This window comes from Chiloscyllium punctatum, chromosome 14 (assembly GCF_047496795.1).
Source record: "Chiloscyllium punctatum isolate Juve2018m chromosome 14, sChiPun1.3, whole genome shotgun sequence".
Lineage (NCBI taxonomy): Eukaryota > Metazoa > Chordata > Chondrichthyes > Orectolobiformes > Hemiscylliidae > Chiloscyllium > Chiloscyllium punctatum.
In genome coordinates, this window is record NC_092752.1 from 11,724,948 (window position 1) to 11,737,284 (window position 12,337).

At 41.6% G+C, this 12,337-nt stretch overlaps 1 protein-coding gene across 1 annotated transcript in view; it reads left to right on the forward strand.

Moving 5' to 3' along the window:
- LOC140485598 (probable E3 ubiquitin-protein ligase HERC3) overlaps positions 1 to 8,465 on the forward strand; it is a 49,930-nt gene extending 41,465 nt beyond the window's left edge. The window contains exons 21-24 of the mRNA XM_072583888.1: positions 17 to 102; positions 2,409 to 2,589; positions 4,065 to 4,164; positions 6,539 to 8,465. Of these exons, the coding sequence (XP_072439989.1) occupies positions 17 to 102; positions 2,409 to 2,589; positions 4,065 to 4,164; positions 6,539 to 6,759 (588 nt within the window). The 3' untranslated portion in view covers positions 6,760 to 8,465. The remainder of the gene's footprint in view (positions 1 to 16; positions 103 to 2,408; positions 2,590 to 4,064; positions 4,165 to 6,538) is intronic.
- The last annotated feature ends 3,872 nt before the right edge of the window (positions 8,466 to 12,337 follow it).

The following is a 12,337-nucleotide window of genomic DNA, read 5'->3' on the forward strand; positions in this document are numbered from 1 at the left end:
TGTGTTTTTTTTTCAGGTGTCTGAGGAAACAACTGAAGGAAGTAGAGTTCGACAGGAACTCATTCCTGATGGCATCAATACCCCTGTTCAAAAGCATAATCGGTAAATGCTCTTCATTAATTTAAGTTATTCAATCATAACTGAATTAAATTGCTATTTGACTGGAGAGGCATTTATTTGCAATTCTGGCCAGCCTTCTGTGGGAAGGATGTTGTGAAACTTGAGAGGGGGAAAATAGATTTATAAGGATGTTGCTGGGTCTGGAGGGTTTGAGCTACTGGGAGAGACTGTATAGGCTCAGGCATTTCTCGTGGGAGTGTCAGAGGCTGAGCAGTGACCTTATAGAGGTTTATAAAACCGTGAGGGACATGGATACGGTGAATAGGCAAGGTCTTCTTCATAGGGTCGGGGAATCCAAAAATAGAGACAAATATTTAAAGTGAGAGGAGCAAGATTTGAAAGGGACCTAAGGGCCAACCTTTTCACGCGTCTGGGACCAGCTGCCAGAAGAAGTGGTGGAGGCTCGTATAATTACAACATGTAAAAGGCATCTGGATAGGTATATAAATGGGAAGGGTTTAAAGGGATGTGGGCCAAATGCTGGCAAATGGGACTAGGTTAGATTGGGATGTCTGGTCAGCGCAGATGAGTTGGACCGAGTGGTCTGTTTCTGTACTATATGACTCTATGACTCCATAAATGGGGTTATCTGGACTGTAGAGCAGATTTTCCAAAGATGTGGAATGGCATCCAGTGTTGTGTATAGTTTATGCATAGATACATAACACAATAATACAACTTACATGCAGTTACATCCCTTGTCTCCTGAAGGATGTGCCTTACTCAATGGTTTGGTTTTGTGGTTGTCATTAGCGCCTCCAATTACATGCTCAATCAGTTTACCTCTTCTTTAAACATGCTACAACTCATTTCTTTAATTGTGTTTACATCGACATAGTGTCAGTCTGGGTTGCCTCTGTACTGAAGGTCCTACTCTGAGCCAAATTGCTGACTGACTCATCTCCCTCATGACTAGTTGTAACATGGGAGTTAATGAATTTGTGTTGGCATTCACTCCATTCCCGTTTGACATGTCCACTCTGCTGGATGTCAACCTAGTATTCGGAGAGAGAAACTCTCATCATCATTTTCCAAGGGCAGTCAAATCTTCACAAGCGAGCTTAGGACATAGAGCTCAATTAAACCTCCACTTCTTTACACTGCACAAAGACCCCAACTTATCTAATCTTTCCTCATAGTGGAAGCTCTCCAGTCCTGGCAATATCCAGGTAAATCTCCCCTCTCTGTACTGTGGTTACTCGAAATGGACTCGCTATTCTGTGGTTCCAGTCTAATTGATTGTTTTTTAGTTGTAGAATAACAGCTGTCCTGCCTTCCATTCATTTCAAATTAATGTTATAAATTATTTATTATAATATATTTTAAGTAAAACTAACAAATTATAATCTATCTACATGAAGGCAAGCCAGCTGGAAACAATTCTGTGAATCTCACCAATGTGCACTTTCCAATAGGTCAGTTTATCTCAAAAGGTTCTAGAATTGCTGAAACCAACTGTTTTTGCTGATGGTCATCAACTGATTAGAGTTCTCCTAAATGTATACTCCAATACCCTTTTTAAGAAGGCTTCCTGAAGGTTAAATTAGACTGTTGCTTTAAAGTCAGATCTGGCTGAATTACTCAGTGATGTTTTTCCTGTTTAATTGGCAAAGACTAAAAAAGATGACTGTTACTACAACATGAGAAGTCAATATCATTACATTTGATGTGCTTAAAAAAGAAAATTTTGGAAAAAAACTTAGATAGCATTTTCAAAGAGCCAACAGCAACACGATGGACTTCTGCGTTATATGATTCCATGATTAGTTAGAAATTTAATTAACCACACTGGCGACTGACTAATGTTGAATATAATCCCTACAGTGTAGAAACAGGCCATTCAGCTCAACAAGTCCACAATGACCATCCAAAGAGCAACTCACCCAGACCCATACTCCTACCTTATAATCCTGCATTACCCAGGACTAAGACATCTAACCTATATCCCTGAACACTATGCGTAATTTAGCATGGCCACTTAACCTAACCTGCACATCTTTGGACTGTGGGTGTCAACTGAAGTGCCTGGCAGAAAACCATACAGACACAAAGAGAATGTGCAAACTCCACACAGACACTTGCCCTGAATCGACGCTGTGAGGCTGCAGTGCTAACTGCTGAGCCACTATCCTGCCCATAGATAGGCAGTGTTAGTTTATTCTTTGCAACAGCTCCATACACCTGACTGGCCTGCTAACACATTATTGTTAAGAATCATTGGAAGAGGAGTAGGCCATTCAGCCCACTGATCCTATTCCTTATTCTAAATCTAATTTCTTTAATGACAGGAAACAGTATGTTGATGCATACGTGGATTATAAACTGAACATATCTGTGAAGAAACACTTTGAAGCCTTTTCACAAGGTTTCAGGAAGTCGGCACTGCCGGTGGTGGACATATTCTTCCCTGAAGAACTGAGGAATGTTCTTCAGGGGAACACTGGATATGAGTGGGGGCAGCTGGAACAGGTACGGCACTGAGTTGCACATTTACTTTTCAATGTCCTTGACAATTATTGTCTGCACAGGAATGTATGCAGTGTCGCAATAATTAGACAATAGTTTATAATCTTCAAGCCACACCAATTCTTCATTAAAATCCATGGAGAGCTTTTAACCCGCACCATGCAGTTGAAATTCAATCAGCCACCTAATTTCAGTGGAAAGTACAACAGGGTGGGAATGTAATGGGAGCAGGTCAGACACCTCCTCAAACCTGTTCCAATATTTTAGTTAGAACGTGATTCATCTATACCTCCAGTGACATCCAAACAGCTTTGATCCATTGAGTTCTTTTTAACTCATTCAGGGGTTGAGCGTGTTGCTGGCTCAGGTCAGCATTTACTGCTGGTTCTAATCGCCCACAGGGTAGTTAAGAGTCACCCACATTGCTGTTGATCTGGAGTCATATGTAGGCCAGAACAGGTAAGGAAGACTGTTTCCTTCCCTAAAGGACCTAAGTGAACCAGATGGGTTTTTCCCTCAACAATCATTTCATGGTCATTGTCAGATCTAGATTCCAGATTTTATTCAATTCAAGTTCTACTATCTGCTGTGGTGATATTTGAACTCAGGTGTCCAGAACACCTGGACCAACCAACCCAACCACCCCGTAGCCCAACACTACAACTCCCCCTCCCACTCCACCAAGGACATGCAGGTCCTTGGACTCCTCCATCGCCAGACCATGGCAACACGACGGTTGGAGGAAGAGCGCCTCATCTTCCACCTAGGAACCCTCCAACCACAAGGGATGAACTCAGATTTCTCCAGTTTCCTCATTTCCCCTCCCCCCACCTTGTCTCAGCCAAATCCCTCGAACTCAGCACCGCCTTCCTAACCTGCAATCTTCTTCCTGACCTCTCTGCCCCCACCCCCACTCCGGCTATCACACTCACCTTGACCTCCTTCCACCTATCGCATTCCCAATGCCCCTCCCCCAAGTCCCTCCTCCCTACCTTTTATCTTAGCCTGCTGGACACACTTTCCTCATTCCTGAAGAAGGGCTGATGCCCAAAACGTCGATTCTCCTGTTCCTTGGATGCTGCCTGACCTGCTGCGCTTTTCCAGCAACACATTTTCAGCTCTGATCTCCAGCATCTGCAGTCCTCACTTTCTCCTGTCCAGAACATAACCCAGGTGTCTGGATTAACAGTCCAATGATAACACCACTCGATCATTGCCTCCCCTATTAGGTCACCTTACCTAATTCCACCTGATCCTCTACTACCAACGTCTTTGATTTGTGCTCCAGATTACTGATAAACTTTGTCTGTAAAACTCCTTCCTAATGCCATTCCTTAATGACATTTCCCAAAAATAAGATTCAGAATTCCCTTCACCATTTTAAATCATTTTGTATAATCCAGTTAGATCATCACTCCACTGTATAAACTCAAGGACATCCAAGCCAATCGCCATTAATCTATGCTTTATATCTACAGAATGCAAGATATGCGGGATATACACAAACTGACAAAACAGTCAGGAATTTTTGGAAAGTCTTTGAACAGCTACCAAAAGAGAAGAAATTACAATTTCTTGGTAAGTAAACATCATGAGATTTAATGGATAGAAAATTGGACTGTTTACATAGACCAGGGTGTTAATGTTTGGTGAAATTGAGATTACTCATGTAGCTATCCAAGTGTATTAATAACCTGGAGCACACATCAAAGTCATTGATAATGCAGGATCAGACAGAATTTTGAAGCCTGAAATCAACAGATTTGTTTTTAGGTAAGGGTTACCTAATAGATCGAAGTTATTTAGTTGGCAGTGGAAGCACAGTTAAACCATGATCTAATTAAATGTTGGAATAAGCAGAAAGGATTATGGAAATTGATAACATTGAAGGAAGCCATCTGGCCGGTTGCTCTCTCAAAGAGTTGACACAAGCTAATTAGTCCATTTCACTTTTGCTGTTTATTCTGAAAAGGTATGGATGCTGGAAATCAGAAACAAAAACAAAAATTGCTAGAAAAACTCAGCAGGTTCACAGCATTTGTGGAGAGAAATCAGAGTTAACCCTTCTTCTGAAGAACAGTTACTGGACCTGAAACGTTAACTCTGATTTCTCTGCACAGATGCTGCGAGACCTGTTGAGTTTGTCCAACGATTTCTGTTTTTGTTTGCTGCTTTTTTCATTGTTGGAAGAAGGAAATATTGCAGAGCTTTCCTCCTCTCTCCAAGGACCATTGCAGCCTGTTTCCACCGCCTGTTCAGCTGGTCCATTCCAGATCATAGCAATTCACTGCATAACAACTTCTCCACTGAATCCTTTGTAAAATCTTTTCAGTCTACGTCTGATTACAGGATCTCCTCACAGTGGAAGCACTTTCCCATTTCTTCTGAATCAAATCCTTCAAAATTTGAAACACTCCTTAAATTTCCTCTTAGCTTATGCAACTTATATGAACAATTTTCTTACTTTATATGAACAATCTCAGCATTTACGGTCTGTATAATTAACTGGCGTCTCTCATCCTTGAGATGATATCAATTACATTGATAATTATTAACATCTAAAAATGTCTCTCATATCATCAGTCCAAATGGGCTACTGCATAATGATACAAATCAGTACAAATTAGAAGTAGTAGTAGGCCATTCAGCCCCTTGATCCTGCTCTGCCATTTCATAAAATCATGGCTGATCTGATTGTAATGTCAAAGCCTTATTCTTGTCTACCTCAATAGTCTTTCACACCTTACTTAACAAGAGTCTATTGACCATCTGGCCCAGCTTTTTCCAGAGACCCTCAATTCTCTGAGGTAGAAAAGAAAATCACCATACCTGTGTCTTATATGGGCCGCCCCTTATTTTTAAATAGTGATCTCTAGTTCAAGTAAAAGCGAAGTGCTGCAGATGCTGGTGATCTGAAATAAAATCTGGAAGTGCTGGAGACCCTCAGCAGGTCTGGCAGCAACTGTGGAGAGAGAAACAAAATTAATGTTTTGGGTCAGATATGACTCTTCAAAACTGTTTTGTTTTCTCTCCACATTGTCACTGGACCCGCTAAGTTTTAAAACAAATAATTCATTCACAGGGTGAGGGTGTCGCTGGCTAGGCCAGTATTTATTGCCTCTCCCTAATTACCCAAAGAGCAGATAAGAGTCAACTACATTGCTGCTAGTCTGGAGTCACATATAGGCCAGATCAGGTAAGGATGGCAGTTTCCTTCCCTAAAGAATATTAATGAACCAGAGGGTTTTTTCCAACAATTGACTCACGGTCATCATTAATTAATTTTGGATTTTTAATAAATATGCTATGGCTGGATTCAAACCTGGGTACCCAGAATTACCTGGGTCGCTGGATTAACAGTCCAGCAATAAGACAGTAGGTCATGAATTCCTCCAGCACTTCCTGTTTTCAGACCTAATTCCAGATCATCCAACAGGAGGTTCTATTTTTACCAAATGCATCTTCTCAAGACACCTCAGGATGTTATATGTTTCAATCAAGTCACTTCTTAATCTTGTAAACTCCAGTGGATACATGCTTCGCTGGTCCAACCTTGGCTCATACGTCAAAGCATCCCCCATTCCAAGTATTAATCTGGTAAATATTCTCTGAACTGCTTCCAATGTATCTTTGAGGGATGGGAATTGCTCCTTATTTGACAGAATATGTGAAATTCCATCTGATTTAACGGGCATCTGATGGTTTATTTGTGCTTTGGGGATCAAATGCACTTTATAGATAAGAATATATAATCAACACGAGTAAAGTTTGAGATTTGGGCCTGGAACTTGGCTTATGTGATAACTTCTGGATCACTCACATCAAAGAAGGCCAAAGGTATAGAAGTGAGGGCAGAGACTAACATCAGAGGAACCTGGTACATGTTGAGTTGGACCCGAAAATGGACCAGCACATGACTTTAATCTAAAGGTTATTCTTTTCTCATTTTCAGCCTTTCTGTCTGGAAGTGAAAGAATCCCAGTGGGCGGGTTTCAGAATTTTTGCATTACGATTCTGAACACCAAGAAAGAGACGCCAGATTCCTCATACCCTCGTGCTTACACTTGTAGCAGGATCCTAGACCTTCCCAACTATAGCTGCATCGAAATATTGGCAGAGAAGTTACTTCACGCAATGGAATACGGTGAAGAATTCAATGCACAAGAACTGTAACATTTGCAGTGAGAGATCTGCATCTGAGAAATGCCGGACTGATTGACCAAGAAAACATGACTGATTTATATCTTAAAAATTGCATTAGAGCATTTGTTTCATTGCAACACAGAAAACACCTGGATGTGGTATTGCAATAGTTTAACCCTCTATGACAAAATTGAGACATTTGTTTCATTTTCATTCATTCACAAAACATGGCTACTGATGTTAACATCAACATTCATTTCCTGAAAGAGTCAGTCATATTGCTGTGAGTCTGGGGCCATATATTGTTCAGACCCAGTAAGGACAGCAGTTATAAGTGAATCTGATGGACTATCAGAATGACCCACTATTTGCACTTTTTCTCCTCCAGGTTTAGCTTCTAGAACTTATATTCTCAAGCGGTAATAATCAGATTTTAACTTGTGTCCCTGGAGACCCATTCAGTCCTGTTGGGTAACTAGTCCAATCATGTAAATGTGATGATGCTGCAATCTCTGAATGATAGGTATTGCACCTTACTGTGAGGATTTTTTTTAAAAAATCAGTATTTATTTCTGGGATGTGGGTGCCAGCATATTGCCCATCCCTAATTGCTCTTGGAAAGGTGGTGGTGAGTTGCTGTCTTAAACTGCTCCAGTCCTTGAAGTTTAGGTCCAGTTATGCAAGGGAGTGCTGTTGTGCAAGGGAGTTCTGGGATTTAGACCCAGTGACAGTGAAGAAATGACAGTATAATTCTAAGTCAGGATAGTGTGTGGCTTAGAGGGGAACTTTCTGGCAGTGATGTTCCCGTGTATCTGCTCCCTTGTCTTTCTAAATGACACCAGTTGTAGGTTGCAAGATGAATTTGAAGGAATCCTGGTGTGTTACTGCAGTAAATCTTGCAGATTTGTGCCAATCAATTTCTCATTAATGGTGCCAAACTTCTTGTAGTGATGGAGTTGCATCCATTCAGACGTTTGGAGAATACTCCATCACATTCCTGATTCGTGCCTTGTAGATGGTGGTCAGACTTAGGGGAGACTGAAGGTTGGTTATATGCTTAACGTGCCAACTCATTGGAATCCAAACAAATGTCAGAGGAAGTAATACATGAACTTGGGAGGTAACGATTGAGAAGATTTTGTTACTGTTATTGGTTTGAACAAGTTTTAGTCTTAGCCACATTTTGAAAAAAAAGTTTGATATTTATCTTAATGACTGGAGCAAATTTATAAGCTTTTCATCAAAATTTAATGAGCTTGCTGTTATTTCAAAGTATATGTATATGTAATGTCATGCCACATTGGCTTGTTTCTGTGCTCACTATTCATTCAGACCAACCAATCTATGCCAACATTTATGCTCTACTCATCTACTCTCATCCTTCCTTATCAAATGGAACCAGCATGATCTTTTATACCTGGTGCCCTCATACGCTTACCTCACTCCCACTTGAACATTAACATACTATTTGTCTCAACTACTCAGTATGGTAGAGTTTCAGATTCTCACTACTCTTCCATGGAAGAAGTTTCTTCTGAATTCTCCATTTGATTTAATTATCCTGTACTAATTTCCCCAACTTCTCTCTTTGCATTCTCTCTGTGCTTACCCTTATCAAAATCTCGATGAGACTATCAACAGAACATTCACCAATATTTGCTTTACAACAAAAAAACCCAGTCATTCATTGTTCACCATTATGTATAAGCTCACACTTCTAGAATGAAGAAACCAAAACAGTGCACTTTGTCTTACAGTTGATGCACTTTGTAAAATATTAATTATTTCAATGTGAAAACAGCTATTCAAGCTTTATTTTGATATTTATAAAGAAATGATTGAATGATTGATTTTTATTCTTTGTCTCAGAGGTAATCATTGAGTGACGATAGAGCTTTGTTTTTTGCAGCCCAGGATTTGCCAGTGGATAGAGCAAGAGGGTGACTCAGTCATTGCCTCCCCTTCCACATGTTTCAGTCTGTTGCTGACTTTGCAGATACAATGCAGACACAATTCGATCAACTTGCCAACTGGTTCCTTGTATTTTCTTGAACCTTTCTCAGTGCTGTACTGAGAACGCAAACCACCAAAGCATCGCTGCACAGTTCTGAAGATAGAAGGTGAATGCGGTTACCGTAACAACTTGTGAATCTGTCTCCTTAGAAATCTGCTCCTGCATCATTTCTTTTGAGGGATAGAAAGCTATTTTCTCCCTGTTTCCTTGCTGTTGTCCCACATGACCCATAAGTGCACCCTTTTCAAATAGCACCAGCTAATAGTCCAACAGGTTTATTGGAATCACTAGCTTTTGAAGCGCTGCTTCTTCATTAGGTGGTGAAGGAGCAGCACTCCAAAAGCTGTGCTTCCAAATAAACCTGTTGAACTATAACCTGGTGTTATGTAATATTTAACTTTGTCCACCTCAGTCCACCACTGGCACATCCAAATCATGCTTTTTCAAATATTTATTCAAGCACCTTTTGAAAATCACTATTGAATCTGCTTCCATGACACTTCCAACCAGAGCACACAAGATCATAGCAGTTCACTACATGAAGCTTTTTCTACTCATCTCCACCTGGTTTGAATGGCCAATTACCTTAATTCCGTGTCCTCTGGTTACTTTATAGAGGATTATAAAACCATGAGAGGCATGGATAGGGTAAGGTCTTTTCCCCAGGGTGAGGGAGCCAAAGATGAGAGGGCTAAGGTTTAGGATGAAGGGAAAGATATAAAATAAAGCTAAGGGGCAACCTTTTCATGCAGAGGGTGGTGCATGAATGGAATGAGCTGCCAGAGGAAGATTACAACATTTAAAAGGCATTAGGATGGGTATATGAATAGGAAAAATGTAGATGGATATATGCCAAATGCTGGCAAATGGGACTACATTTGTATAGGATAATTGTTTGGTAAGGTTGAGTTGGATGAAGGGTGTGTTTACATGCTATATATCTCTATGACTCCCTACTGATCCATTCACCAGTGAAAGCTTTTCCTTACTTTTATCAAACTCATGTTATGACCAGCTGAAGCAATATTGGATATGTCAGATTCTAGAGAAAATCATTAGTTGAAATAGCATAACCATTACCTTTTTCAAGGTGGTACCGGGGTGGTGAGTCACTAAATCATATTTATGAGAGGCTGTCAGTGAATTTTAATAGAAGCACATGTTTATTACTCCAAATAAAAGAAAACAATTGAAAAAGATTATCATAAAGAATAGAAGGAAAGACTCAAATATTTTCCCCAGCAATATCCTTTACAGATACTCCTTCCCAGTGATGTGTCAGTCCTGTCTTCACTTAGGGTAATAGAGCTATATACCTGCCTAATCGTCGGGTACTTGGAACAGTCCATTTTCCGCAGCTACACCGGTACCATTCTCCACCGTTTCCTCCGCTGCATCGATGACTGTATCGGTGTCACGTCATGCTCCCACGAGGATGTTGAATAGTTCGTCAACTTCACGAACACCTTCCACCCTGACCTCAAGTACACCTGGACCATCTCAGACATCTCCCTCCCCTTCCTGCAAATTTCCAGTGACTGACTCAACACAGACATCTAATTCAAACCCTCTGACTCCCACACGTGCTGGACTACAATCTCTCCCACTTGCTTCCTGTAAAATTACCACCCCTTATTCCCAACTCCTCCACCTCCGCTGCATCTGCTCCCAGTTGGACCAATTCCACCATAGAACATCCCAGATGGCCTCCTTCTTCAAAGACCACAATTTTCTCTCCCTCGTGGTTGACGATGCCCTCCAGCACATCTCCTCCACTTCATGCACCTCTGCCCTTGAACCCAACCCCTCCAATCGCAACAAGGACAGAACTCCCCTGCCCTTACCTTCCACCCCACCAACCTTCAGGAACAGCACATCATCCTCCGTCATCTCCGCCACCTACATATAGACCCCACCATCAGTGATATATTTCCCTCCCCACCCCTAGCTGCATTTCAGAGAGACTATTGCCTCTGAGACTCCCTTGTTAGGTCCATGCCCCCCACCAACCCACCCCTCCTCTCCCGGCATGGTACCTTGCCACCATTTGAGGTGTAAAACCTAGGCCCACACCTCTACTCTGACCTCCTTCCAATGCCCCAAAGTATCCTTCCACATCCAACAAAGAATTTCCGGTACTTCTACACACATCTACTACTGTATCCATTGCTCTCGATGTACTCTACTCTACATTAGGAAGACAGGACGCCAACTTGCGGAGCATTTCAAAGAATATCTCTGGGACACACGCACCAAGCAGCCCCACTGCCCTGTGGCCAAACACTAACTCTCCCCCCACTCTGCCAAGGACATGCAAGTCTTAGGCCTCTCCACCGCCAAACTCTAGCCACGTGATGCCTGGAGAAAGAACACCTCATCATCTGCTTTGGGACCCTCCAACGAAATGGGATCAACATGGATTTCACCTGTTTCTCCATTTCCCCTCCCCCCTCACCTTATCCTAAATCCAACTCTCCAATTCAGTACCGCCCTCTTAAACTGTCCTACCTGTCCATCTTCCTTCTCATCTATCCACTTCACCCTCCTCTCTGATCTATCGCCTTCACCCCCAACTTCATCTACCTATTGCATTCCGAGCAACCTTCCCACAAGCCCCATCCCCCTCCCACTTATCTCTGAGCCCCCTTGCCCCCACCCCCACAGTTATGATAAAGAGCTTATGCTCGAAATGTCAACTCTCCTGCTTCTTGGATGCTGCCTGACTGGGTGTGCTTTTCCAGCAACACTCTCTTCTACTCTGATCTCCAGCATCTGCAGTCCTCACTTTCTCATAGAGATATATAGCATGGAAATAGACCCTTTGAACCAACTTGTCCATGCTGACCAGATATCTTAAATTAATCCAGTGTCAGTTACCAGCATTTGCCCCCTATCCTTCCAAGCCCCTCCCATTCACATACCCATCCAGATACCTTTTAAGTGTTGTAATTGTTCCACCCTCCACCACTTCCTCTGGCAGTTCATTCTATTCTCCATTTTTAAAGAATGCCTGTTTTGATCTTTTTTTCTTCCCCAAAGTTCCAAAACAATGCAACAGTTATTAAAACAGTACTTAATGCTCCAAGAATTTGAAGAAATCAGCTCCAACACTGAAAATGCCTCAAAAGAAACCACAACTTTCTCCCATCCTCCATCTTGGATTGCCTAAAACTTTAAAAGTTTCCATTCAGTGATTTTCTTCACATTCACTAAATGTGATTCTCTCCATTACTGTGTCTCCCTAAGACATGTAGACACTCATTTCTTTCACTGGACCCAAATGAAAATAATACTCAAGACTTTGATTACTATTAAACTTCGAAATAATGTATCTACTGTTAAAGCAACTTTTCTTCTGACTTGTAGTCACTTCTGGCCTCCGGCCCTGCTTTACCTGTCTTTATTTTGTAAAAACTCTACGAGCTGGTGTATGGGAGAAGGATTCACATTTTTGGATCATTGGAATCTCTTTTGGGATAGAAGTGACATGTACAAGAAGGATGGATTGCACCTAAAGTGGAAGGGGACTAATATATTGGCAGGGATATTTGCTAGAGCTGCGGGGGGAGGATTTAAACTAGTAAGGTGGGGTGG